General features: G+C 63.9%; 2 protein-coding genes across 3 annotated transcripts; both read right to left on the reverse strand.

Moving 5' to 3' along the window:
* Positions 1–942: 942 nt before the first annotated feature.
* TONSL (tonsoku like, DNA repair protein) lies at positions 943–11,895 on the reverse strand. 2 transcript variants are annotated; one of them, XM_043484238.1, is made up of 26 exons: positions 11,813–11,895; positions 11,617–11,712; positions 11,334–11,476; positions 10,617–10,800; positions 10,160–10,289; positions 9,767–9,938; positions 9,579–9,693; positions 8,915–9,060; positions 8,674–8,826; positions 8,390–8,515; positions 8,099–8,276; positions 7,653–7,732; positions 7,466–7,555; positions 7,161–7,233; positions 6,901–7,064; positions 6,696–6,819; positions 5,820–6,580; positions 5,638–5,714; positions 5,170–5,320; positions 5,009–5,087; positions 4,356–4,657; positions 4,039–4,210; positions 3,247–3,422; positions 2,773–2,846; positions 2,369–2,502; positions 943–1,205 (listed from the first exon to the last, which is right to left on the reverse strand). In XM_043484238.1, the coding sequence occupies exons 1-26, from the start codon at positions 11,835–11,837 to the stop codon at positions 1,012–1,014; spliced, it is 4,119 nt and encodes a 1,372-aa protein (XP_043340173.1). In that variant the 5' UTR covers positions 11,838–11,895; the 3' UTR covers positions 943–1,011. The 2 variants fall into 2 exon arrangements, with proteins under 2 accessions (XP_043340173.1, XP_043340174.1); XM_043484239.1 differs by lacking the exon at positions 943–1,205 and having other exon boundaries at positions 2,773–2,842.
* A 3,505-nt stretch (positions 11,896–15,400) lies between these two features.
* On the reverse strand, positions 15,401–26,916 carry CYHR1 (cysteine and histidine rich 1). The gene is made up of 4 exons (XM_043484396.1): positions 26,316–26,916; positions 18,420–18,658; positions 17,660–17,871; positions 15,401–16,153 (listed from the first exon to the last, which is right to left on the reverse strand). Exons 1-4 carry the CDS (start codon positions 26,691–26,693, stop codon positions 15,762–15,764), a joined length of 1,221 nt encoding a protein of 406 aa, XP_043340331.1. The 5' UTR covers positions 26,694–26,916; the 3' UTR covers positions 15,401–15,761.
* Between the last annotated feature and the right edge of the window lie 313 nt (positions 26,917–27,229).

The raw sequence follows: 27,229 nt of genomic DNA on the forward strand, positions 1-27,229 counted from the left end.
GACCTCTAAGCGGTCAGCTCTTCCCTTGAAACTGCCCCGCAGGGTTAACAGAAACCTTAGAGCTTGTCTTACCGCTTGTTAAGAACCCCGCGGTAAACAAGGACCTACTGTATAGCGTGGGGAATTATATTCAGTCTCTTGTAATAACCTATAATGGAAAAGAATCTGAAAATGAATGTGCACACACACATATATGAAACTGAAGTAACAATGCAAGTAAACTGTGTGAAGGTTTGCCGCCTCACGGACTATATACAGCCCACGGGATTCTCCAGGCCAGAATACTGGAGTGGGTAGCCCTTCCCTCAGGCCCTCCATTTGTAACCTGTCTTCACGAATCGAGCTTGCTTTAATTGTTGATACAAAAGCTTGCATGTCTGACGCTAAAACTGGCCCTGCTCCTGGGTCCAGTGAATGACCTCTTGCCTTCAGAGCCTCACCCCATCATGTGCCACCATTTTTAATGTGTCCCATGAAGAAGCAAGTAATTCAGATGTGCCTCTGCAGAACAGATGACCTCACCTCTTCCCTGCCTCCAAGGTTCTCTCCCCACACCCAAGACCATCCTGCTTTTTTGGAGTGGGGTGGTGGTGGTGGTTACTGAGGCTTGTAGGATCGAACCTAGGCCATTGGCAGTGAAAGTGCGGAGTCCTAATCACTGGACCACCAGGGAATTCCAACCGGCTTCTTTATACTGTAATGTCACAAGCCCCTCGCCTTTGAGGAAGCAAATATGAAACCTGCCCTCTCATCACCTCACTTGGCTGCCTTGTGAATAAATCCTTCCTCTGCTGCAAACCTTGGTGTCTCTGGGTTTTGGCTCGCTGTTTGCTGGGCAGAGGAACCTGCTCCAGTAACATCCTCAGTTCCAGAGGGCTCTAAGCTTCACAACCCTGCCTTCCACCTCCCACTTGCTTTCCAAGGAGCAGCAGCAGAGATGGGTGGAGGCAGCATTGGCTTTTTTATTAGAGGCCTGGGTGGGTGGGGAGGGCACACCATGGGGCTGGCCAGTCAGAGGCGCCTGAAGAAGAGCTTGGGGCCCTGGTCCAGGGTGCACACTCTGGGGCCCAGCTGGCTGGGCAGCAGCTGATGCAGGGCATCCCGGTCCTCAGCAGAGAGATGTCTGGTGCACAGCTGCAGCTCTTGCAGCTGCGCCACAACCTTGTCCCAGAGGTCCAGGCCCAGGGGGCCCTGGACAGCACAGCCTGCAGAGGGGAGGCAGGAGTCAGCCTTGGGGAGCTGCTCCCGGCAGGATGCAGTTTCTCGGGTCTCAGAGGACTTTTCTCTTTACTAGCCTGGCCCTAGGGACGATACGCACTTCCCCTGAGGCCCCGAGGGCTGCAGTGAGGGGCACGAGCAAAGCCCAGGAGAGGCCAGATCATTCTCGAGGATGGAGGGTGCTCTCCCAGAGGCTGCCTAGGACCGCAGACCCCTCCCACAGCCAGTGGTCAGGCAAGAGGGAGGTCGGCTGTAGGAGACACTGCATTCACATCTGTGCCTCTGACACTGATGATGTCTCGGTCCTTAAGATGGACCCAGCGTGGTTTCTTGGGAGTCTCAGGACACTGAATTGCCAATGCTCAATCCTCAGAGACCACAGAGTACCCAGCAGGGGGCTTGGTGAGAACATGCAGGTGCCAGGAAGCCAGATGTGTGAGGAGCAGCCCCACATCTGAGTGACGGTAGATCACCTACCAGCCTGCCTTCAGGAGGGCCTTCCTGGAGGAGCCAGCCTGGCCCTGTGGGGCAGGGGGCGAGAAGCAGGAAGAACCCAGGGGTCCCCAGTGTGCACACCCACTCCCAGCCCTGGTTCTCCTGGAGGGTCCAGTCTGGCCTGCCCTGCCCGCAGCCCCAGCAGGACGCGCCAGTTCACCAAATGCACCTCCCTGGGGTCGTTCTCAAGACGGGGTCCTGCACCACGTGTGGCCAGAGAACCACCTAAGTCAGGCCACAGGCCTAGACGGTACAGTCAGGGCGCCCTGGCCAGAAGTGGGAGGGGCCCTCAGAGGCAGGTATCCACTCTAGGCTGACCTCCACTCCCTCCCTCCCTCTGGACAACAGGAACGAAAAAGTCCCTGCGGCAGTGGGTCCCCCAGCCATGGTCTTGAGGGTCAGGCTGACCAGGCTGGAGGCAGAGGCCCATGCTCCTCCTGCCCTGTGGTTTGAGGGGTGAGGCTCGCACCTGCATCTGGGCACGCTGGGCACTGTCCTCCACTCGAGCACCCAGGGGCCCAGCTCCACCCTGAAGCCTGGCTAGTGGCAGGACGGCCCCTTCAGAGGAGGCACCTGGGCCTCAGGCAGGTCCCCGAGCAGGGGCTGTGTCACCAGCTCCAGTTGGGCAGGTGTGGCTGCCACACCCAGAGCTCACCTGACAGGCCCAGGAAGCTGAGGCCTTGGGGCCGCTTTTGGAGGGTAGCCAGGAGCTCCTCCAGGCCAGCACCGCTGACCTCAGGGTTGGCAGACAGGTCCAGCGAGACCAGTGAGGGGCAGAGAGGGAGACATCTGAGACAGGGCAGAAGCCTGGGGGTCAGTTTCCGCCATGAGGGGAAGCTGCCCCAAGTGACCCCACGGCTCGGGATACACCAGACACTCCTAAGAGCCACTGAAGCTGGAGGCCATGGAGCAGTGGCCCTGGCATGGGCCGTGGCACACGGGTGACAGGAGAGGACCCAGCAGAGGGACGTGAGAGCCCGAGGGAGGCAGGTCGTGAGGCCCCAGCCTCCCCAGGTGCCCAGGTATGAGACCAGATCCGCAGGGTAGTAGTGGCGTCACCTGCTCAGAGCTCTCACGTCTGTGTCGCCCAGGTGGTTTGCCGACAGGCTCAGGTGCTCCAGGACGCAGCCTTCCTAGACAACGGAGGGGGACACACCTGCCCTCCCTGCCTCCCAGTAGAGGCCCTGCACCCAGGGCACCAGACACCACCCCCATCCCTTGAGAATGATGGAGTGAAGCCTGCCCAGCCCCCGAAGCCAGAGGGGGTGGCATCTCCCCAAGTCTGCAGGTCAGAAGAACATGCTTCTACCCAGAGGAGTGGGTCATACTTGGCACATCACGAAGTGATCTCAGGAGACCCGCCCCACCCAGGTACCTTTCCTGCTGGCCAGGACCTCAGAGCCCCAGGCAAGCAGGTCTGTAGAAAGTGTTCCCCACCCCTGTTCTCTGCCAACTTGCACCCTCTCCCAGCTCCCCCACCCCCAGTCCTGGGGGTCGAGGTGCCTCTGGCTCAGTGCCCCCTTGAATGCATACCTGGCTCAGGTAGCGAACCACGGGCTCCGTGAGACCTAGGCCACTCTTGCCGGTGGCCACAGAGCTCAGCTCCAGGCGCAGGAGGCTGTGAGCCGGCAGGCTCCCCAGGACCTGGGCCAGGGCAGTGGGGCCCAGGCCATTGTAGGACAGGGACAGTGTCTTCAGGCGCTTGGTGTCTATATGGAGGCCAGAACCTCCATCAGGTTCCTCCCTGCCCCCAGGCCTGGGCCCAGAGCCCCCGTAACCCTCGGGAGGCCGTCACTGTCCCGAGGGTCTGTGCACTGGGAGACGGGGTCTCCGGCCCGGGGCCTCCGCGGGGGAGGGGCAGCACAGGCTCATGAGCTCAGTCTCCTCCCGCCACTCTGGGGACCCAGCCTGTCCCTGATTGTGACAGAGCGGCCCGAAGACTGGGACACTCAGCATGGTAGGGCAGGGGTGGGTGGGGGCACTCCGTCTACCAGCCAAGTCCCAGCCCCTCCTCCCCTCTGCTGCACTCCCAGCTCTGAGCCCCACTTCCTAGCTCAGGCCTCTGTGGAAAACCCCCTGGAGGATGCCCAGTTTCCTGTCTCTCGGTGCTGGGACTATGGGTAGAATCGTCTCCCACAAACAGAATGCTGAGCTGGGGAGCCACAGGGATGGACCTGCAGTGTAGCTGGGACTGGGTCTGGGTCCTGCCCAGGCCAGGCAAGCCACACCCATGTCCACCCACGTGCTCCCGAGAGCCAAGCTGGTGCCCTGGTTCAAGGCTCTCTGAACCCCTGGGGCCGGGAAGTGGACGTGCCGGCAGCTCACCTTGGAAGGCGCTGCCCACAGCCGCCTGATGGCTCAGGAAGAAGCTGGGGCCAAAGCCACAGGCCTGGAGGTGCAGGGTGCAAAGCACGGGACAAGCCCGCAGGACGGAGGCCAGGGCCTGGCCACAGCCATCCCCGAGGGGGTTCATGCTCAAGTTCAGCTCTTCTAAGTTCTGTGGGAGACACAGGGCCCCCAGAGGATCTCGTGTTCGCCACCTGGACCTGGGTGCCGGCCAATGCTCTCAACCACACCTCCCCACCAGGGATGGGTTGGATGTGGACACTCAGATGCTGCCCGCTGTCCCCCACGCCTCTTACCTGCAAGGTGGTCTGCCCCAGGAGGCCCGCAGCAAGCTGGCGCAGGCCTTCAGGGCCCAGGTGGTTAGAGGACAGGTCGAGGAGGGTCAGGGCGGGCACAGTGTCCAAGGTGGCCAGCAACTCAGCAACACACCCATCCCCCAGCCGGTTCCCGGCCAGGCGAAGCTCCCGGAGCGCTGAATGCAGCTTCAGGGCCCGCAGCAGCGGCGTGAGCTGGGCTTGGCGCAGTGCCAGGGAGCAGGTGCTGAATGCGGGGGCTGAGCCCTGGTGCTCCACGGCCTGCAGCACCTGCTGGTGCTCCCCTGGGGAGGAACATGGTGTCACCAGGACAGGTTCCGCCTGTCCCGCCCTGGGAGTCAGCGGTGGCCAGTCAGGCAGCACTCCGCCCCCCCCACTCCAGCATGAGCTCCAGGGCAGCTCCTGGGGCCCCGAGGCATGCTGCAGAGCCAGGGTGGGTGGTGCTGACCCCCCTCCAGATGGGGCCACCTCCTGCCCCCACTGCCCACACACTAGGGGGCCGCTAGGTAGGGAAGGAAACCCTGAGGCCAGGTGTGGTGGGGGGACCCTGGTCAATGCCTGGGGTCCTGGGACTGAAGGCTGTGGGCCTGGCCTAGTTCTCTGCCCAGGCCTCGTAGGGCCGTCTGGACCCTTACCTTGCTCCAGGCTCTGGCAGGCCCGGCGGTAACGGTCCCTCAGTGGGGGGAGGTCCCACGAAGTCACCTCAGCCAACACCTGGTGAGCAGCAGCGGTGAGCAGCCCTGACCCCAGTCCTGGAGGACACCCCCAGCTCAGGGCCCTGGCTCTGGTCACTCACCTCCTCGTTGCTCTGCAGCACGTCGGGGATAGGGTCCTGAGGGGCCAGCAGGGCCCCCTCTTTTTGAAGGGAGAGCCGAGGCAGCAGCCCGGAGGCCTGGTAGTGACGCTGGGCGGCCTGCTCAGCCAGCCAGGCCACGGAGTGGGCCTCCCTGTGTGGGCACGGGCACGAGCTGAGTACTGGACCCAGCCAGGTTCCTGCCCTGCCACCTGGGGCTGTGCAGCCTTCCCTGTCCTCCTGCCCGCCTGCAACGTGCACACCGGAGCACCTCCGGGCCACTCCCAGGGACCCCAGGGCCTGCCGGCACCTCCCCACGAGCAGTCCCCCAGGGGCGAGGGACAGGGCCAGGCGGGCTCTCATCACACGTCTCATCGCGACAACGAGGGCCCTCTACTGCCCCCGGGCACCACCCCTAGCACCGAGCCCACAGAGGCACAGCGAGCCAGGCGCCAGGAGGAGACACCTTACCGGTGTGGAACGGGAATGAGGAAGAGGTTATCCTGGACTCGAACTCGGACTCGGATGGGAGGGGGCAGGGCCTGGCCCTAGGGGTGGGGGCAGGGAAGAAGGGGCTGAGCTGGGACAGACAGGCCCTTGCCTGTCCTCTCCCGCAGCCTGGGTGGCACTCTGCCCCAGGCGTGAGCACTCACCGAGAGCTGGCCTGCTGTGGGGTTTTCTCCAGCGGGCGCCACAGCCCTGGGGACGTCGGGGCTCCGTGCGGGCTCTGTGGCCGGGCTGTCGGCTCTGTCTGCTCTGACTGGCGTGCTCCAGCTCTTGAGACAGGGCAGTCGGCTCTGCCAGGCCCGAACCCGGGCCCGGGGCCTGCGTGCCATGTCACTGCCTGGGCCAGAGGCATGGTGTCTGCCGCCATCTCCACCGCTCTGGGGGCGGGCTGGACGGCGGCCCCGGTGACCAGGGCTCATCGGGAAGTCTTCCTCCAGCCAGTCCCCAGCCAAACACTCCTCCTTAGGGATGAGTGCTGCTTGGGGGATGGGGGTCTCGCTGGGCCCTCGCAGTGGACTGGGGCCCAGGCGGCAGGTCTGGGCACTGCCCACTCCGCGGATGGCCGCCCGGTAGGCTGCCCAGCTGGCACTTGTGGCTGCCTCCCTATCGCTGGCGGGCCTGGCCATCGGGGCCTTGTTCTGCGGTGATGGGCCTGTGTGCCGGGGCCTCTTCTGGGTGGGCTGGGACGGGCCGGCGCTGTCCTCGCCTTCTGAGCTGCTACTGCTGGCCAATTTGTGCCTGCTCCTCCGCGGTCTGGCCACAGTGGACACTGCCAGCCCCTGGGACACCCTGGGGCTGGCTTCACAGACCTCTGGGGTTCCTGGGCAAGGACTTGAGGGAGGAGAGGTCTCAGGGTCAAACAGATGGTTACTTGGGAGGGTCTGCGGAGCCCAGGAGCTGTGGGGAGCTGCAGAAAGAGCAATCTCTTGTGAGACAGTGCCTGGCACATGACCGCCACACAGGGCCCAAGACTCTCAGGCTAAGGAGCGGAATCGCCAGGGGCAGAGGAGGCCCCCGCTTACCTTGACCCAAGGAGGCTGTTTGGAGCAGCCTCTCCATGGCAGCCGCCTTTTCCCGCGTCTCACTGTCCAGATCCTTGCCGTACAGCTTCACCCACTGCTGCAGTGTCTCCAGTGGGCTGTGGCCCTGGGGGTACCAGTTGGGCAGGGCTGGCAGCAGCAGCTTCACCCACCGCCGCCCATGCCCACCTGGCTTGCGTACACTCACTTTCCTGGTGCGGAGGGTGACAGATGCTCCTCGCTCGATGAGCAGCTCAGCCACCTCAAAGTGGCCACAGTTGAGGGCATCATGCAGGGGCGTGATGCCGTCACAGCCCTGGCCGCCTGGGTCATCCACCGCAGCCCCGTGGTCCAGCAGGAAACGGACGATGTCTGCGGACAGGCGCATGAACTGGCTTCCAGGCCCTCTCTCGGGAGGGACCCACCCCCTCTCCCCATCACAGGCCAGAAACCCCGTCCCATGCTCACCCAGATGTCCGTAGTTGCAGGCCTCGTGCAGGGGTGTCCAGCCACAGTAGTCCCGAGGGTTTAGGGGGTGGCCCTATGACCAAGAATGGGAAGGAGCCTGGCCCCGAGTGCCCGCACCAGCCTGGCCTTTCCCTGGCACTGAAGCCTGCGGAGGGCCCCACGGGCGCACCCCTCAGCCTGGCCTGGCCCAGATCACAGCAGTGAGATGCTCCCCACCAGGAGGGACAGGATCCCCAGTTCTGGCTCTGGCCCTCAAACCCTGCCCTCTTCCTTGGGGAGACAGCCCAGCCTGCAGGGACGCCTACCTGCCTCACCAGGTCTTGGACACGGCCCAGCCGGCCCTCGATGCAGGCTCGGTGCAGCGCTGTCTCTCCCACGTCGTTGCGCCGGCTCCACTGTGGGCACAGCCCAGGGTGCGGGCAGGGGCGTGAGGGGCCGGACGGCACTAGTGACCACAGGAGGGCGTCGCCGCTGTCCCTGGCCCGTCCTCACCTTGTTCACCCTCTGCTGGCCCAGGCAGCCTCGTAGCTCCTCGTCCTCCTCCAGCGGTGGGCCTGTGTCAGCCTCGTCCTCTGCAGCAGAGCCAAGCCCGCCGCCCCACGTGAGCCGGTCCCCGTGCCGAGGCTGCTCTGTGGGTCAGTCTCCCCCAGCCCCAGACCTCCGCTCTTTCCCGGGTCCTGCCCTTGGTGAGAGCAGCTGGCCTGGGGCTCAGGTGTCCTCCACTGCACGACGCCCGCCTGCGCCCACCCAGCCCCATTGCCTCCGGGGCACCCACCCTCCCAGCACCTGCTTCTCCACCGTGGGTTCCTCTCATCCAACTACCTAGTGGACAGTGTCCCTCTTTCCCCTGCCGGGTGCCCAATGTTCCCTCCTCAGGAGTCAGAAGCCTGTGAGCTGGCCCCAGCCACCCCAAACAGGCACCAGGGAGCGAGCCTCACCACTCTCGGAGAGCTCCAGCTCCACAGCCTCCAGAGCATCATCGTCCTCCTCGCCCTCCCCGTCCCCCTCATCCTCGTCTCCAGCCACTCGCAGCTCCTGCAGCCTGGCTTCGGTGCTGGGGGCCTCCTGGGGCTGCAGCCGCAGCTGCACAGCATGGAAGTGCCGCAAGATCTGCCTCTGAGGAGAGGGGGCACCCAGCTCAGGGCCACCGGCAAGACAGGGCCGCGGACAGTCGGGCTCCAGGGAAGCTGTGTGCGGGATCCCAGCGCGGGCGGGCGGGCGCTCCCCACCTGCAGCTGGGGCTGCCCGGCCAGCTGGGCGCAGCCAAGAGCCTCCTGGAAGCACGGCGCCAGCACCTCGTAGGCGTCGCCTGCCTCCTCACGCGACAGTGCAATGTTCAACCAGGTCTTGGCCTCCTGGAGGAGAAGCACGAACTTGATGGCTGCGGCCCCCTCTCCCAAACACAAGATGGAAGGTGGCCCCCCTGGGAGGGGCAAGGCACCCCGGTGCCCCACCCCCGAGAGTGGCGGTCCTGCAATGGAGCCTCGGGCGGGACGGGGCCGTGACCGCTCACCTCCAGGGGGTTGCCCTCCTGCAGCCTCAGTTCTGCTTCGTAGTGGTGCACTGCCTGGCGGTGGTCCTTCATGTCCCCCAGGGTGGCAGCCAGGGACACGTGGATGACAGCCAGCTCGGGCCCCGGCCTGCTGAGCAGCTCCGCAAAGCGCAGCTGCGGGGCAGCCGCCGTGAGGTCAGGGCCGTGCCACCCCCCCGCCCCCCGTAGCCCCCGCCATCTGCCACGCCCGCTTGGCACACACCTGCTTCTGGTAGGCTGCAGCGGCCTTGGGGAAGTCGCCTGCCTTGGAGAACAGGTCCCCCAGCTGCTCACAGATGCCCATGGCGACCTCGGGGTCACTCTCCTCGGACTCCTCCAGCCGCTGCTGCAGCTGGACCACCGCCAGCACTGCCGGAAAGAGCCTTATGCAGGCATGGCCGGCCCGGGCCTGACCCAGCTCCACCACCCACCAGACCCAGCCTCCGCTCACCCCCAATAAGGGGGTGGTAGGAGGGGCTACCTCGTGGGGTCGCAGCAAGAGAACCAACTAAGGTCAGCACAGGGTAGGGACTGGCCTGTGGCACAGACATGGGCAGGGGCCCTGTGACCATTACTTATCAATGGAGAACACCAGGTCATACTCCCGCCATTAAGCAGGATGGCTTTTGTCTCGGGTCTGCCAGTGAAGATGCTGGTTTATGAGCAGACACTAGCCTCCTGACCACCCAGCGTGCCTCCTACACTCCTCGCTGAATGGAAGTTCAGAGAACAGTGAGACCCCTCCCAACAGGAAGTGGGGGGGGATGGGCCCCTCCCGATGGTGCCCCCTCCCCAAGGACGCATGCCCAGGCCTCCTCTGCTGAAGGAAGAAGCCCTCCCTACACTGTCTTGGGGGATCGAGCCCCCGGGGCCCCTCCTAGGCTCACCATACTTCAGGGTCCGGCAGACCGAAGCTTTTTGCAAAGGCTTCTGAGAGCCGAGCCGATAGGCCTTCTTCAAGGCTCTCTTGGCAGCCAGGAAGTCCCCGAGGTCTAGGAGGACCTAGGGGGCAAGGAAAGGTAAGCCTGCACGCCCCAGAAGGCCCAAGCCCACCCGAGGGCTGAGCCCAGGGCACCTGCGAGAGCAGCAGGCAGCACTCGCTCTCCAGGAAGCCCTGCTTCAGGACGCGCGCGCACTCCCGTGCCCCCTCCAGACAGCGCATGGCCTGCGAGTGCTGCCCCCGCCGCCAGTGGATGGCCCCCAGGTTGTAGCGGGCTCGAAACAGGTCTTCATACAGGTGGTTCTGCCTGTGGGGGGACAGGGCTGTCGGTGCCCAGGGCTCCTGCGCAGGGACAGCAGAGCAGGCACCCATCGACCCCACCGAGGGCTCCAGCCCACAAAGCCAAGCCAAGCCTCTGCTCCCAGGAGACTGATGGGGCACAGGGGTGAGCCAGCTGGCTACCCTCGCCTTGGCCACTTCCTCCAGGGGCAGGAACCCAGCTCCCTCTGGGGCCTGGTGGGGCCTTACTCAGCCAGGAAGATGCTTTTCTTGAAGTAGGCACTGCACAGGGCCACCTGCTGCAAGCTCTCGCAGGTGAGGCCCAGGTTGAGGTAGATTCGGGTCCTCATCTCACTCAGCTCTCGCTTGGGCAGTGAACCTGGAAGACACCCCTGCAGACACTCAGTGTCCCACCCCCATTCCAGGTCTCTGGCCTCTCCCTGTAGGTGCCAGGGATTCTGCTGCAGATAGAGTGGCGGGAATAGAGCAAAGGCAGCCAGATCTGAGGTCAGGAGTCAGGAGGAGCACGGGCTCTGCAGGGTCACAAAGTGGGGGGGTGTGGGGGGGTTCTGAGAGCCAGGCTCAGCCTCACAAAGAGAGGAAGCTAGACAGGGGACCTGCCACATGGGCAGTGAGGCTGTAGCCTCTTCTCCCTGCAGAGCACAGGAGGCCAAAGTCAGGGAGGGCCAGGCCCAAGGGCAGTCACCCTGCAGCTTCTCATCCAGGATAGCCAAGCTTTTCTCGAAGGCATCCTGTGCCTGCTGCAAGGTGTCCTGGGACTGGTCGTGGTCATAGATGTCCAGGTGGGTGCGGCCAATGGTGGCCCAGGCCCTCTGCTGCTCAACGTGGTTGGAGAGGGCACATGCCAGCTCCAGGTAGCGGTGCTGGTGCTGGGGGCAAAGAAGTATGGCCGCTGTGAGCCAACCCCCACCGCAAGCAAGCCCCCCATGTCCCCCAAGCCCCCAGGTGCAGGCCGAAGCCAGGCTGCACACACACTGTTTCCTCTATGCCAAGCGCTGCCTGCGGGGACGGTGGCACCACATGCTAACCAGCCAATCATGCGAGGAGAAACTGACTGGGAGTCATTGGTGCTGCGGGAACACAGAAGCCAGGGCAGCTCTGTGTGGATAAAGGGTCTGGAATCCCACCCAGCCAGCCCCCAGTGATTTCAGCTCCAGTAACATATTCATCAGTGGTTTCTGGAGCCACATTCCCAGGAGAGGCTGTGGTGCGTGCATCCAAGGACCAGGTGACCACTGCTGATGCAGGGCTCTCTGAAGCTGAAGCCTCATCGCACCATTTCCCACTCTTCCCTCCAGCCAGAGGCCTGGACGGCAGAGACCGGGCAGGCTCTGCCCCCAGGAGATGCGAGCCTGGGAGAGTAGACTGTAGCTAGCGTTGGGGTGGGCCGGTCTCCGCCCACCTGCAGGGCAGCCGAGTAGTCCTCCATCTCCGCCAGCCGTTCTCCGATCTTGCGGTGGGCCACGGCGCAGCCCAGGGGGTCGTCGGTGGTCTCCAGGAGCTGCAGCTCGTGCTGGTGCTCTCGCAGGGCCTCCGCGTAGCAGCCTGGGTGGGCGGGACAGGTTTCCGTCCGACTGGGCAGTGGGCCAGGGGCAGCAAGGCCAATGGGGTGGCGGCCGGCCGGTACTCAGGAAGCCCCTGCCCCCGGTCCCATGCCCCTACGGCCCCTACTCCACCCCACGCACCATGGCTGGCCAGGAGCTCCCCTAGCTGGTGGCAGACGGAGGCCTCCTCCCGCAGCCGCCCGCTCCTCTGGGCCTTAGCTTTGGCCTTGCTCAGCTCTGCAGAGAGAGAGACGAGGCCTGAGCGCTGAGCCTCTCCGCCCGGGAGGGCCAGGGCCGTCTCCAGCCCCCGAGCTCGGGCGCTTTTCCCTGGACTCACGGCGAAGCTCGCGCTCCAGGTTCATCCTGCACTCGGGGTTCCGGACTTCGCGCGCTCTATGCTGGCGCGGCGGCCCCGCCCTCCCCGGCCCCGCGCGCAGGCCCGGTCCTGCCGCGGAGCATCTCGGGAAGTGTAGTCCAGGTGCCCAAAGCATCCTGGGAGTTGTAGTAGGGCTGCTCTGGGGCCCGAAGCGCGGAAGCCGTCCTCAGCACCTCTTCCGCGCGCGGAGCCCGGGCCCCGCCCCACCAACGCAGCCGCCCTTGGGGTGAGGTCTCCCGGGCTCCCGCCGCTTGCTGCCGCTGTTCTGGACACCCGCGCGACCTGCCCTGAGGAACGCACTGCCCTCGCAGGGGAGGAGAGGAAGGCCTCGGGCACCACGGGCACTTGGGAGCTCGGATCTGTGTCCCCGCAGAACCTGCATCAGCCGCGAACGCGCCGCAGTCCTCACACGCGGGGACTCCGACCCCCAGTCCTGCCGGCGGGAGGGGGGTGTTGAGTTCCAAAATGAATTGAACTTCTCGGTGTGCTCGACGGTTGTATTCCTGGAAAACTCAGCGTGCGCTCGATAAAACTGCAAAACCGTCATGTGCTGAGAGGTAAAGGGGGCAGGATTCGAGCCTGGAGCGCTGTGGCCTCAGAGCCGGGAGATCCGGGGCGTGGGGAGCCCTGGCGGCCTCTACGTGCCCGTCCTCTACCCACGCCTGGAGAACCAAACACCTGCTAGGCCGTGTGGCTCTGTCCCCGCTGCCACTGCGGGCCCCTGGGCCCTAGGTGCCAGGGCTGACGCCCCAAAGGCCCTAGAGGAGGCCTGGAAGGACTGGGAGGCAAATGTAATGAAATGGGGCTTCCCTGAGACCATAAGGAATCTGCCTGCAATGCAGGAGAACTGAGTTTGATCCCTGGGTCAGGAAGATCCCCTGGAGAAGGGAATGCCTATCCACTCCAGTATTCTTGCCTGAAGAATCCCATAGACAGAGGAGCCTGGCGGGCTCCCCAAAGAATCAGAAATGGAATCACACCCAATGGGGTAAAACTCTCAGCCAGTGGATGGGCAGCAAGGCCTGTTGGGGAGGGAGCTGTTTGGAGGGCAGCTGGTCTGCAGGTCCAGGGAAGGTTGCCCAGGGCCAGTGGGTGGCTACAGGGCTGGGTTGAGGCTGGGCTTGAGGAGCTGCAGGAGGGCCTCCTCTCAGCCTCCTCTAAGGGTGTGCTGCTCTTCCCTGCCCCCCACCCTCCCCAACGTGGATCCCAGGGGGGCAGGAAACCAAGGTGGCTGCTTGGCAGGTGGGCTGTGAGGTTCCAGGGGCACAGTGAGATGCAGGATGGGGATGGGGGGAGTCAAGCCGTGGGAACAGACTGTCCCAGCTGAACAGACCCCTCTGTGCCTCCAGCCCTGCAGCACCAGCATCCTCAGGGCAGCTCAGGTTCTGGGCCTGATCCCATTTGAGAGAGGACCCAGCTTCTCTAGCCTTGGCCTTCCCCACCCATCAGACAGGGATGCGCATCCAAGGCACTGCCAGCAAGAGCTGGGGGCCTGGGGTGGGGAGACTGAGGGCTGGGGCCAGCCTCAGCCCCTGGCTGGGAGGCCCATTGGTGAGGCTGTCTTATAAGGAAATACAAACAAAACTTGGCTTGGAACTTTTTAAAAACTATAGATACAGACAGAAAACATCGAAAGAGATTATAGACCACAAAAGCAACATAGTATGTTGTAAAAACACCTCTTGACTCCTCTTTTTAAAAAATTATTTTTTATTATTTTTGTAAATGTCTTACTTTGGGCTGAGAAATGTAGTGTTTAAAAGGAAGTGGGGTGAGAGGGGGAAGTGGGGCTTGACCTGTGCCCCCAGGCCTGCCCCCACATCTGCTGAGGTTGCACCCCCACTCTCACCAGCTCAGGATACTAAGATGGACTGGGATCCTGGAGACAGACCGCTGGTGCCTTCTCCTTTCTAACAACATGACTCGGATACCCTCCAGTAAACCAGTGACTCCGGGCGAGATGCCACAAGCAGGCACCAGCCTCTGTCGGTGGCCAAGAACACACTACAGTGTCCCAGGGTGCCCTGCTCCACAGGCTGTAAGGCTCAGCTGCTGAGGTGACTGTCACAGGTTGGGGCCGTGGGGTAGATTAGTAGTCTCGGGCATTCCCAGACACCCCTACAGGGAGGGCCTTGCCTGGGCACCAGCCCCCCACCAGTGCTGGCTCTCAGGCCGCTGGAGCTCCTGGGCTGTGCCCCTCCGTGCACAGCTGACCTGCGGCGGCAGAGTGCCGCTCCTCCCGGCCCTCTCCACATACGCAGCGCGGCTCGCCCGGCCCTGGTTTCGCCTCCCAGTCACACACCTTCACCTGCCCACCCAGGAGAGCTGCCAGGCGGCCTGACCCTCTGCTGCCTCAGCTTCACACAGGCACCCAAACACACACGGACCAGGCAAGCCCGCCCTGTCCTCCCCCCACTCCCCATATGGTCACTTTGGAACCCACAGAGAGGGTTTGGCCCCAAAAGACCTGATATGGTGTCACGGCACCATTCCACACACAGGAGACGCAGCCTGCATAGACCTGAATGTCCTCGCCTGTGCCCACTGGCAGGTGGGGTCCGGCCCTGGAGGGCAGTGGGACCACAGCAGGGTGTGACTGGGGTGGAGTATTTCTTTGCGGAGGGGAGGCAAGGCTGAGTTGGCCTTGCAGGAGTCGTCTCCTGCCAGCACCATGCCCTGGGTGGGGAACAGGGGAGCCCTGGGTCTGGGAGAGCTGCCTCAGCCACTAGGAACTGGGCTCAAGCTGTATGCCACAGCTCCTTCACCCCTCTGCTCAGCTCCCACCAGAGGGCCAGGAGAGAGCAGCCCCCAGAGACAGGCCAGGGCAGCCCTGCCCACCAAGCCTGCAGCGGGGGCCAGGCCAGCAGGCTCTGCTCCAGGCCCGGGTGGGCTGGCCTGGGGGGAGGGAACCAGCTCTTTGGTACTGAAGCCACGAGTGCGGGGAGCCTGGTCTCAGCAGGGCCCGCGCCCCCTTCACAAACAGGTCTCGGGGTCTCAGGCAGGGTTCCTCCCTCCGAGAGGGCCAAAGGCCTGCGCCCCAGGGGACCACCTCCCTGGGGGAGGGACCACCCTGCCCAGCACTGACTTCCACTGGACGCAGGACCAGCGGATGGTCCCTGAGAGCAGCCTGGGGGCAGCTGGACCACTCAGACCTTCAGCCAGCCAGGCTTGCTCGCTGCCAGCACACCCCAAAACTCTCTTCATGGCCTGGAGACACTGAGTCCTTGAGACTGAATACAGAAGATAGATTCTCTTTTGCTAAATTTGTGTAATTTAGACAAGAACCCATAAAGGGTTTATTTTCCTGGGAAGAGACAGAAAATCACCCTGCAATCCGAAGAGCCTGCTGAGCCCTGTGGCTAAGTCTTGCCTCCCTGGAGCAGCTGGGGGTGGGTGTGCTGGGGAAACTGACTGCTCACTCCCCAAGCCTATGACAGAGCAGTCAGTGACTCCAAGTCTCTCCTGGGGGGTGGGCTCTGACCCTGGCCAAACTGAAGACCCCGTCCTGTCCAACTATAGCCACGCCTTCCTCTTGAACAAAACAGAAAGTAGGAAACAAGGGTGCCTTTTTAATTGCAATCAAATACGCTGTCTGTGGTCAGCGCCCCCGAGCCCGGCCCAGGAGCTGTGGGTGGCCTGCCGTGCAGCCCAGAGCAGGCGTGGGGCCCACTGCACGCTGGGGGCTGGGGCCAGGCAGCTGAGCCATGCCACACCCCTTGGGTCCCCGAGCAGTGTCTCCTCTTCAGGGGCCCAGCCTCCGGCGCCCAGGACAGAGGAGGTGGGGCAGAGGGCGAGGGGGCTCCCACCTTCGCACACGCATGCAGACGTCCCAGGGTTCGCTTCCATCCCTTCTCCACTGAGATGGGCAATGGTGCGGTGCAGCCACGGCAGTGGGCGTGGGCAGGGCCGCCTACTTCTGAATCTGGAACAGGAAGAGCCGCAGGTTGATGTTCTTGGCGGCCAGCAGCTTGTTGCACTCCACAGAGTCGACGATGGGCAGCGGTACGTAGTCCGTCTCGTTGCTCTCGTTGGTGAACACGAAGTGGTAGATGACGGGGCTGATCTTCACATCGTCGTATGGGCCCTTGAGCAGCAGAAAGGAGCACTCCAGGGGCGCGGTGACCTTGCTCTTGAGCAGGAGCTGGAAGGAGAGGGTGCGCTTGCACGAAAGGTTGGGGTTGCGCTCCGAATCGTTCACGCGTGCCTTCAGGACCCACGTCTGGTTCAGCACCGTGAACCGAGGCGTCTCATAGTACAGACGCGTGATGAAGTCGTCCGTGCGGTATGGCCGGAACTGGACCTCTGTGGAGACAGACAGGCCGGGGGCCGGCGGTCAGAGGGGGCAGGGCCAGGGTGGCGCCTTCCCGGCCGGCCGAGAAGGGCTCGGCCAGGGAGGAAGGCAACTTACCCAGACACAGCAGCTCTACTTGTCACAAGGCAAATCAAACCCATTAGGGCAAACGAAGGCGCACGCAAGCTTTGGGGGAACAACTACAAACAGAAGTGACACTCGTTAGCGGCAGGGAGCCCAGAGGCTGCGAGGGGAGAGTGGCCGACGTGGCCGGACCCCCACTGGCCCCTCCTCTCCTCCCCGGGGCCCCGCAGGGGGAGCGGCCCCACCCAGGGGGCTGGGGTAAGCAGACACACAGACAAAGGATGCAGTTCTGTGAAAAAGTGTACTTTATTGGTTCCGATACAGAGCTGCCAGAAAAGCCAGCGGCCGGGCTGGCACATGGCCCCCAAGCCCATGCTGGGCCTCCAGGCGCAGCCCCGTGGCGGGCCCAGTCCTGGCTCCGCCAGCTGGCCGCAGGGCCCCCGGTCAGCGGTGACCGCCGCCACAGTCCTCATGGCAGAGCCCGCGGCCGGCAAGTCCCTTTGCAGAGGCGGCCAGTCCTCCCTTCCCGGCCACGCCGCAGTCACGCCACCTCGGTCCACAGCGACTCTCCAGGCCTGGCCTGGGTGGTCTGGGACACGGTGCCCACCACGGCAGCCGAGGCTATGACTAACCAGGACCACAGCCTTCTGCTGCTGAGGCCAGGCCCTTGGCTCCCTGGGCCTCCGCAGGCCCGCACGGAGGCAGGCCCGGCCCAGGCAGCGCGGTCTGACTGCTGCCTGACTGCCCTTGACGTGGAGCTGGCCGCCTGGCGTGAGCTCCAGCAAGCACAGGCTTCCTGCCATCCTCTGTCTAGAGCGAGCTCTGGCCTGACTCCTGCTCCCCAGAGTGTCCAAACGCAGTGGTGGTGACCGGGAGAGCCCAGGAAATCCAGCCGGCCTGGGCGCAGTCCAGCCTGCCCATCCCTGGGCGTCCACTCCCGGCTCTGCGGTTTGAGTTGGGCCCCCTCAGCTCGCTCTGGAGCCTTGGCCCTGCCCATCTTCTCATTGGCCTCAGGAAGCCTGCGGCCATTGCAGTAACTGCCTGTCGGCAGGACCCGATGTGACGACTGCTCCTCTTGCCCCTGGCTCCGCAGGGCAGGCCCTTAGCTCCCAGAGCCACCCAGACACACCCACCTTCCAGTGAGACCCCACCTGTCCCAAGGCCGTGCAGCCCCCCTCAGTGAGGACACCACTTTGCCGGGGTCATGGGACCAGGGTGGGGACGCCAGGGAGAGGGACCTCTGCAGAGCCATGCAAGGGCCCCTGGGGTCCTGCCCAGCCCCCCTGCTCGGCCTCCAGCCCTCTTCCCCAAGGCATCCTCCCACGCGCCAGGAGCTCGTCCAGAGCCTGGCCACCGGGTGCATCTGCCCCGGCTCCTGGCTGCCGGCCCTGCCCCAGCCCGTGTGGGGTGCAGCGGGTGGCAGGGCGCCTCACCTGTATAGCCGATCTTTTCGAAGCTGAGCAGGCTGAAGATGCTGTTGTAGAGCTGCATCTCCTTGCGGTGGCTTTGGTCCATCTCATCCAGGATCTCCATCAGCTCGTTGCCTGTCTTGGTTGGGTGGGCACAGGCGGCCTCGTGCACCGTCAGCTCGTGAAAAGGGCCATGCCACGGGCAGCCAATGCGCTTGTACTTGCACTGCGTCACCCTGGGGAGGCGGTGAGCACGGTGGTCACACCCTGCCCACGCAAGGTGGCCACCCCAGGGGGCACCTCCACCCAGCCCTGCTCACGCAAACTGGTCCCTGGACAAATACCCTGTGTGCCGGCCCCGAGAAGGGGTCAGAGCTCAGGAGTGCCTGGGAAGGAGCAGGGCATGTGTGAATTGTGGGTGTGCATACCACCTACACCCACCGGGGTGGGCCCCCCACGGTGGTCCTGAGCCCTGCATTGCTCCGCTCCAGGGAGGCTCAGTGGCCTGGCCCCCTAGGGGACTGGAGAACCAGTGCCCCCTCACGCCAATCCAGAGCCCTTGGGCTGGCCACACTCTACTGGCCCAGGAACACCAAGGACAGGCTCCAAGGAAGAAGTCACCACACGGCCATGAGGAACCCTGGAGGACCAGGGTGACTCCAGAGGCTGCCGGATGCAGATCTAAGCCCCGTCTGTGGGGCCTCCTGCCTGTCCCAGCAGCTTCCCACTGACCCCGCCCTGCCAGGGCCTGGAGGCGGGCAGGCCAGCCCGTCCAGATGCTCACCTGTCCTGGCACTCCTCTTTCTGGTGCCTCTCCAGGATGGAGCGGGGGAACTGGCACAGGCAGAAGCCACACTCAGAGGGCAGCTCGCTCACGGCCTTCTCCACGGCCAGGTTGCGGCAGCAGAGGCTCTTACTGATCTCGCAACGACAGTTGGGGCACGTGGCCTGCTCCTCCTTCAGCCGGGCATCTGCTAGTAGGTGGATAAAACAGCCAGCGCACATCAAGTGACCGTTAGTACACTGCGGAGAAGGAAAGGGAGATGAAGCTCACGGACCTGCGGGACCAGGCAGAGGCACACCCGCCCCACGGCCGGCCCCTCCCGGGGCTGCACCTGCAGGGGCTGCGGGCAGGCAGCGGTTTGACAAGCACAGGGCTGGCCTCTGGAGCCCACGCAGCCCCGTGGGGAGGGCGGGTCTCGAGGTGGCCTTTGCCGCCAGCAGAGCCTGACTTGGGGACGCCTTGAGAGCACGTGCTCTCGGCGAGCTTCCCACCCTCAGCAGGTATGCCCTCACCCAGGCCCCGCCACACTGGCCTCCTGGGCCAGCACAGGTGGCAAGGCAGTTGCCGCCCCCTCGAGGGGCTGGCTCCTGCCAGCGGCTTTCTTGATGGCTGACAGCACAGCCTGGGCAGATGGGGAGGCCCTCAGTCTGGGCTAGGCACAAGGGCAGCACGTCTGTAGGGGGTTGCTGGCTTTCGGCCTTGGAGCTGGCCCCTCCCTTTCTGAGCCTGTGGATCCAAGGCCCAAACGCTGCGGTTGTCCACCTCCCCTCCAGCCTGGGGGCCTGGTGTGTGGACAGCAGGCTGCGGCTCAGCTCCCTCACTGAGGGAGGGTGCTCCACACATCCCCAGAGCACCCACTTGGTGCCGCTGACACACACAGGCTGTGGGCTCGGGTCTGCAGGGATTCACAGGGTTGGGGTAGAAGAGGCCCACAAGGGAACCAGAGGTGCAGGAGCAGACAAGCCATGTCCTCTGGGGCACACTGGGTGGTCGCTGAGCCTGGGAGGGAGTGTGGTGCCCCCGCCACCGCGCACCCACCTCCCCTGTGAGATGCCCAGGGCAGAGGATGAGCAGGTGGACAGTGTGCCCACCAGCTCCCCTGGGGCCCAGGACCCTTCTCCAAGTGGGATGCAACGCAGTTGAGACAACTGGGGCTACTGCCAGGCCAGGCCCACAAAAGATGGGTCTTCAGTGAACACCAGCCTCCATCCCACCGCTCCAGGGTCCAGGCACGGAGCTGAGGCCTGCAGGAGGCTGAATGAGCTCTCAGCACCCGCAGGCCATGTTTGGGGTCTAGTGGGTGAGGGGACTATGTGCTGAGGGCTGACAGAGGGCCAGGGACAAAGGCCTCAGACACAGAACTCAGGTCCACACAAGTGCCGTAGATCAGCCGCACTCAAATCTCAATTTATAAGTCAGGTGAAAGGTTAAAGTGTGTGAGATGAGGGGGGAGCCTGGCAGGGTCTGCTCTGGATATGCGGACTGGCTGAGGGTGGGAGTGAGGCTGGTGCCAAGAACAGACAAGGCAGAAAAGGAATCTGTTCCGTCCACCCCCGAGTCGTGGAGAAGCCAGAGAGATCTGAGTGGAGAGGACAGTGGGGTCCGGGCACCATAGGCTGTTGCCGCCAGCCCAGGTCGGGAGTGTTCTCCACGCCCCCGCGCGGGTGGGCCCAAAGGCCTGGCTGCACCGAGCCACATCCACACAGACAGTCGCTGTGGCCTCCAGAGGCAGAGAGGCGAACAGGACCTGCTAACCTGACCACTGACTCACGGGAGGAAGTGCCAGGCAAGGCAGCACACACCTGCCCAGCACCTCAGGGAGGGAGCCAGACCAGCCGCTGAGACCCCAGGGCCTGGGTCCCCACAATCCTTTGTGTGGCCAACGTTAGTTGTAGATGCCCTGAGGCAGAGCCCAAGGGTCTGAGTGGAGAGCAACAGCTGCTGCTAGGCCCGGCCCAGCTGACTTTTCTGGTCTCTGGTGGTCCAGCCAGGGCGTGGGCCTGAGGGCAAGAGACTCGGGATGGGGTCCAGGGATCTCGTGAGGGACGCAAGGCTGCCCAGTGTGTGACCGCTCACTCCCGGCCCTGCCCTGAAAGCCCACTGCTCGGGAGCAGACGGGGTGACCTGCAGGCCTCCCCTTAGAACCCGGGGGTTACAGGAGCAACCCTGTTCCAGGCCAGCTCCCGTCCGGCCCCCAGGAGCCTCCAGACCTAACACAGGCACCAGGCCTCTCCTGGCCTCTGGGGAGACAGGGTGACGGCCCCTCCAGCCCTAAGAGCTCAGCTCTCAGATGGAACACAGCACACCAGCGCTGCTGGCCTGGCTGAGGAAGAAGCACACACCCACAGGTAGTCCCTTACCGGCCACCCGAGGGACACTCTCTGGGGGGACAACGGGTGACCTGCCTGCTGGTCTGTCTGCAGTTACCACACTTGAGCCCTCCCCACATCCAGGACCCCCTGGACCCCCGAGCAAGACCCGACTCTGCACACAGGCCTGGCCGAGGCAGCGGGCCTCTTGCCCAGCCAGAAGCTGGGCTTCAGAGGGCTCAGCCCAGCACTGGCTGTGTGCCAAGCCACTGATGGACAGCACCAGCCAGGGCAGGCTGGAGTGCCCCACACAACTGCCAGGGCCAAGCCCCGGAGAGCCTGGGCCCGCCACAGAGCAGCTCCTGCCGCACCCAGCCTGGGCTGCTTGCCCACCACCTGCCAGGAAGACTTGAGAGACAGGAAGGGTTGGGGAGGGGGCTCCAGGCTGGCCAGACCCCACAGGCCACCGGCAGGACGACCATAGACTGGTCACCTCCCTTTCTGGGCCTCAATTTTCTCAAGCACATAAGGCAAAGGAACTTCCCTGGAGATCCAGTGGTTAAGACTGTGCTTCCACTGCAGGGGGCACAGGTTTGACCCCCGATCGGGGAACTAGATCCCATAAGCTTGTGCCACCCGCCCCACCGCAAAAAAAAAACTGCAATGAGAACAAGCTGGTCTTACCATGTGCAGCAGAGGTATGACAAGACCACACGAGGGCACAGAACTAACTCTGCCACCACCAGCAGGCCTCTGCACACCCCTGCCCAGGAGCCTCAGGAAGGGCTCCAGGCACAAGCCTGCCTCAACAAAGGCCCTCCCTCCCGCTGGGTTCTCCAGCCAAGTTCCTCTGCAACAGCCCTGAAGGGGGGCGTTAGCACCTGCCCCCTAGGTCATCACCTGGCCAGTGCACCCAGGCCGTGTAGGTCAGGCCTCTGCTTGAACCACTTTTCCCTGGGGGAGCTGGAGGCAGTGTCTGCACTCCTGAGGAAAAGCCCTGGGCCCTGGGCCTTGGGACAAAAGCAGGTCTTACAAAGTGCCCTCAGTACTTGATCAAGTCCTTGATCAGTAACCCTTATAGCCTGGAATGCATGGTCCCCTCAAACCCTTGGATGCCCCCTAAACGCCACTGCTTACCAGTAAAGGCAGGCTCAGAACCCAGACTCACGAGACCAGCCCACCCTCCAAGCAGTGGAAGCATCAACCATCTAAGTGCCCCTCAGCTCAGCTAGAGCCTCACCACTGCCCCGCCCCCGTCACCTGGCCCAGTAGGGCCTAATGGCACCTCACACCCCTGCATACTCCATCCAAGGTCTCCTCGACCTCTCTCATCAAAAAACACAGAACGCCCCTTCTCAGGGCAAGCCAGGACTCCAACCTTCCCCCAGGTTTCGGGGCTGAAGCTCTGGGCCAGCAGCCCCTGGACCCCCACCCCGAGGCTCGGGGACCTGGGCGGGGACCAGGAGTGCTGCCTGGACCAAATGGTAACTCAAGTGACAGCCAGCTCAAGCAAGCACAACTTCTTGTGTCCACAGACTGGCTCTTCCCCTGGCGTGGACGGCTAAGCAGATAGGTTCTCAAAGTGGGAGCTAGCACAGTTTCGGCACTGGGCAAGAGGACCCCCAGCCACGTGGGTGGGCAGCCCCGTTGGGAGACCCCTTCAACATCACCACGAACAGAGTCTGTGGCACCGGGCAGGTCAACAGGCGCCGAGGCAAGGCACTCACAAGATCCCCAAGGCAGGTACCCATGCTGGCCAGGACCCGGGCAGAGATGGAGCCACCCCTGCCTGACAGGCCTTTCACCCACACAACCGCCCACCAGGTGGCTGAGGCCCTGGGCTGACCTGAGGCCCGCTGGGGACAGAAGGCACAGCAGCACGGCCTCAGCCCTCCCCCGGGGCAGACGGTGCCACTGGCCGGGCAGGTGGGGCGGGAGAGGCATCCCGCAGCAGGGAGAGGATGGCCTCGGCCCGGGGTGCTGCCTCACCAGGGCCCACAGGAGCAGGAGGGGAAGGACCAGAGAGGGCCCCAGGCAGAAGGGGCGCCAGAGGAAAGGACTGGAGGGAACTCAGGCCGGAGGTAGTGGACTAGGCACCAGGCCAGCTGGCGCCACAGCCCGTGACAGAGGCCCCAACTCCTCCACCCTGACAGGGGCACAGGTGTTCTCCTGGCTGAGAACTGAGTCAGGGTGGCAGAGCCTCTTGGGCCCATCCTCCAGAGGCCGGTCTGTGGCTCAGGGCCTTCGCTGACATCAGTGGGGTCAGGGACAAGTCTGCCTTGCATGAAGGGCTGGGGAGAGCCGGGATGGGGGTCAGGGGTCAGCTGTGGGGGCAGCACCCCAGGCCCACCTGCTGAAGCTATGTTTCCCCTGAAGGTGGCAGAGGAGCCAGGTCACAGCGCCCTGGGGTCCCAGAACTGCACGCAGAGCAGGCGCAGCACCGCTGCCCACCGCACCCAGCGCAGAGCTCCTGTCCTGTCCCAGCTGCACCCCAGGCCTCCTACCCCCACCTGGCTGCCCGCTGCTGTGCCTACCCAAGAGCCTGGAAAGCGGCTGGCACGCCTTGTCAGGATGCATCTAACACCCACATAAGAACAGCAAAGCCAGCACCTGCCATACCTGCTGTAATCCTGACCTGACGCCACCTAACAAAGGCCATGGTGAGAACAAGTTGCCTGAGCGCCCTGGTCTGACTCCAGAGCAAGATTCCCAAGCCAGGTGGTGTGGCGGGCTGGGTGTGAGCAAGGGGCTCCCATCAGGGACAGGTGACCAGGCCCACGCATGCCACCGTGTCTATTCTCCGCACTACCCAGGCTTCCCCAGAAACACGGAGGTAGGAGCTGGCGGCCAGAGAGCATGCTCTCGAGTTCCTGTTTGCCCAGCCACATCCAGAGGCCTATGGAGACACAGTCACTCCAGCACTGGGCACTGCACGAGGGCTCAGCACGGTCACTGGCTCTTCTCCTCACCCCCAGAACTGGGCACCAACTGCAACAGCCCTCAGATGCATGGCACGGCTGGTGCCGGCCCCAAGGCATGTATCCTGGTGAGGTCAGGCTAAATGTTGCCTGTAGGAACAGAGAGCAAAATATACCACAAGACCAGAGGTGAACGCACCAGACAGCCCATCAATGTAACTCACCAAGCCAGCCAGCAGAAGTGGAGAGGCTGAGCCCAGGCCAGGAAGACATGGCAAGCAGTGGGCCCCAACCAGGGACACACAGAGAGCTCTGCGTCCACTCATTTCAAGGTAGTACATGCAGGACCCATGCCATCCTTGCCCAGATCCTCCCAGGAGAAAATGGCACAGGGCTCCAGGTCCATTTCAACCTCTCCCCCATCAATGACCCCATCCAGGGTGGCTGTGAAGGTGACCTGGAACACTGCTCGCAGCAAGGAGCGATCAAGAAACCTTATCTTAGGGACCCACTCACCCCAGGCTCCAGTGTGGGCACAGCTGGGCATCCACACCAGGGGCCCCCATCCCACAGCAAGTCTTCGAGGAGCCAAAGTGAGTTCTGATCTGTTGCAGGGCTCTGGTCAACTCTTCCATAGCCAGTGGCTCTCCCACTGACCACATGCTCTAAAGCTTTCTCAAGCCTCTAGAGATGAAAGGAAATTCACTCCCTGCCAAGGCCTGGTGTCACTGGGGAAGGATGGAGGTGGGGCAGAGGGCCAGCGCCGGCACCATCCGTGGCTCTCCTCGCTCAGCAGGCCCATTCCTGGGGAAGCACTGAGCAGAGCCCACGAGGTCATGGGTAAGGCCACCGCCCACAAGGCCGCAGTGCCTTCACCCTGCATCAGAGCTGCTCAGCCGCCTGCCTCCAGCCGGGCCAGGACAGACCTCAGCTCCCGGCACAGTGTGGGCCGGTTTGAACCGGCCAGGCTCAGAGGCCTGGTCACCAGCAGCTCTGGCCAGAGGCAGAAATACAGCTCTCTACACTGAGGGGACCAAGAGCCAGCACCGCATGGTCTGCTCTCACACCAGGTCCAGCTCCAGCCACTCACATGACAAGAGACGATGCACCCCCAAACTCCCCTGGGACTCTGCACCATTGACTTGGCTTCCCAGTGTCTCACTCAAGGCCCAGGGAAGAGTCCTTCTGGAAGAATCAAAAGGTCATGGGCAAACAAAAAGGGTAAGAGAAAGGACAGGTCCTCAGGTGCACCCCGAAGCCTGAGGGGGTTATGAGAAGCACTACCCCCATTTGTACTTAGCCAGGAGGCCTGTGGTACCCGTGAGCTAGGACCTCTGGCCAGGAGCTTCCCAAAGCCCAGGAAGGTGAGTGGAAAACCAGTGTCCTCTCCCAAGGAACTCAATCCACTTCCCCACCAATGCCTCCTCTTTTCTCTCTCCATGATCCGGGCACACTGGGGTCATCCCAAGCAGCCACCTGCCAGAGCAAGAAGGAGCTGGAGATCCAGAGGCTGGGAAATGACAATCCACACTAGCCCTGCACTATTTTAGCACAAAAATGGCCTTCTCACCACAGCCCCCAATTTGAGCGCAAGCAGGGGGCAAGGCCTCATCAGTCATGTCCAGCTCCTGTAAATGCAAACAAAGGTGACAAGAGTTCCTCAAAGCAGTTGTGGGAGGGAAATCAGAGATGGGGGTTGGAGTGTGGAAAAGACAGACAGCGGAGAGAGCAGGACACTGCACAGTGACCCTGGGACCAGAGTGTGACCCTGTTGCTGCGTGTTGCATGAATAGGATCCCCCTGGGACAAGGACCCTCTCTGGTAGGCTTGAGCTGGTTAAGGATTCTGAGTCCAGCCACTAGGCTGCCTCTTCAGATGATATAAAGAAAGTCAACAGACCTCCTGGAGCGCCCGTAGCCTAGGAAGCCAGGCATGTTGTGGGTGAGGAGGGACCGGGCAGGAGCCCAGTCTGAGGCAAAGAAGGTCCAGAAGGCGCTGGGCTGGGCTGGGGAAGAGGCCCAGGCTGTGGGGCTTGAGGTAGGCAGTTCATCCATATCAGGAGTGAGGGTAGGGGTGGGCGAAGGCAAGGACGTGAGCCCTTCCCTTCTCAAAGTTTTTCCAGAAATAAATGACAAGGGGAAGGGGATTTTTCCACTGCAAAGGGTAAAGGGATACAAGGCGAGCATGAGGACAAGTTTGTGGGCGGGCGGGGGGGGGGCGGTGGTGTCTGCAAAGAAAGTGACAAGAAATCTTGAGGAAGAGCCAAGACCAGGGGCTCCTGGAGCCTACGGAGCTCAGGGCTGCGGGGAGCAGGCCGGGAAGTGGGGAGGAGCCCGCATCTGTCGCCAGCTTTCTCTGGGGTCAGTGTGAAGGTGGGCTGGGGAGTGCTGAAGAGAACAGGGGAAGCGGGAAAGAGAAGGGGCGTCTAAGTCGGAGACAGGAGGTTCCCATCAAGGTATAAGGGCAGTCACAGCAAGGAGAAAAAAACGGGTTCTGAGCAGGAAACAAAAAAGTTGCCAGAGGACAAGAAAGGACCTTCCGAACAGGCGCCAGAGTCCCACCTCTGGGCCCCAGGGCTCCGACCTGGCCTCCTAGGAGACGCGGTGCCGGGGGGCCGGCCGCGGCGGGGCTGGAGCCGAGCCGGGTCGGGGTCGGGCCGGCGGCCCTACCTGGTACACGGAGGCCTTGGGCAGGTCCAGGCAGACCGTGCAGCACAGAACCGAGTAGAGCCGCTCCTCCAGCTTCCCGCTGCCCGCCGCCGCCGCCGCCGCCGCCGCCTCGGCTGCCTCGGCCGCCCGTAGCCGCTTCTTGGGCGGCGCGTCGGGGTCGCCCGCCGCCTCCTGCAGCTGCCGGGCGCCGGCTAGGCCCGCCTCGTCTGGGAGCCCGGGCCCCGCCGCCTCACCCAGCGCCGCCGCCGCCGCCGGCCCCGCGGCCGCCCCGGGCCCGGCCCCGACCCCGACCCCGGCCCCGGCCCCGACCCCGGCCGGCACGGAGCCGGCTGGCCCCGCGGCCGGGCCGCCTCCGCCAGCCTCCTCGGCGCCGGACATCGCGGCCGGCCGGCCCGGCGGGCGGGTGCCGGCGCGCTCCCGCGGCTGAAGGTTAGGGGCGCCGCGCGCTCCCTCTGCCCTCTCGCCGCCGCCGCCGCCGCCGAGACCCCGCAGCCCCGCTCCCTGCGCCGCCGCCTCAGTGGGTCTGGCCCGCGCGTAGCACCGCAGCCGCCGCGGCCACCGACCCCGGCGCGGTCGCCATCTTTGTTTTCGCTGCGCTCTCCCCCACCTTCCTCCACCGCCTACGCCCCCTCGTTCTCCCAGTCACGTGAGCTGCGTGAGACCAATGGGAAGGCCTCTCGGGCGAGACAGCGAGTCGTCCAGAGCCAATAGGCGCGCGAGGACCCGCCCCTGCAGAAAGTGGGCGGGGTCTCGGGCGACGAGCGTAGGGGTGCTCACCAGGGCGGGGAAGTCCTGGCGTCAAGTACCGGGTGAACAAGGTACTTCCCGCCACTCCAGGTCCGGACCACACGCCTTGGGTGCCCGGGCACGGAAGGCAACCTTGGACTCCCACGTCTACATGTCTCTGCGCCTTT

This window comes from Cervus canadensis, chromosome 12 (genome assembly GCF_019320065.1).
Source record: "Cervus canadensis isolate Bull #8, Minnesota chromosome 12, ASM1932006v1, whole genome shotgun sequence".
NCBI lineage: Eukaryota > Metazoa > Chordata > Mammalia > Artiodactyla > Cervidae > Cervus > Cervus canadensis.

Excerpts from the sequence above, each read along its gene's own strand:
- TONSL (XM_043484238.1), bottom strand. The coding sequence starts at position 11,837 with ATGAACCTGGAGCGCGAGCTTCGCC. Across the intron at positions 9,939-10,159 it reads AAAAGCATCTTCCTGGCTGA|GCAGAACCACCTGTATGAAG; the intron begins GTAAGGCCCCAC and ends GTCCCCCCACAG. Across the intron at positions 5,088-5,169 it reads TGCTGCAGAGCAACGAGGAG|GTGTTGGCTGAGGTGACTTC; the intron begins GTGAGTGACCAG and ends GCTGCTCACCAG.
- CYHR1 (XM_043484396.1), bottom strand. The coding sequence starts at position 26,693 with ATGTCCGGCGCCGAGGAGGCTGGCGGAGGCGGCCCGGCCGCGGGGCCA. Across the intron at positions 18,659-26,315 it reads CCAAGGCCTCCGTGTACCAG|TGTACTAACGGTCACTTGAT; the intron begins GTAGGGCCGCCG and ends CCTTCTCCGCAG. Across the intron at positions 16,154-17,659 it reads CGAAAAGATCGGCTATACAG|AGGTCCAGTTCCGGCCATAC; the intron begins GTGAGGCGCCCT and ends CTGTCTCCACAG.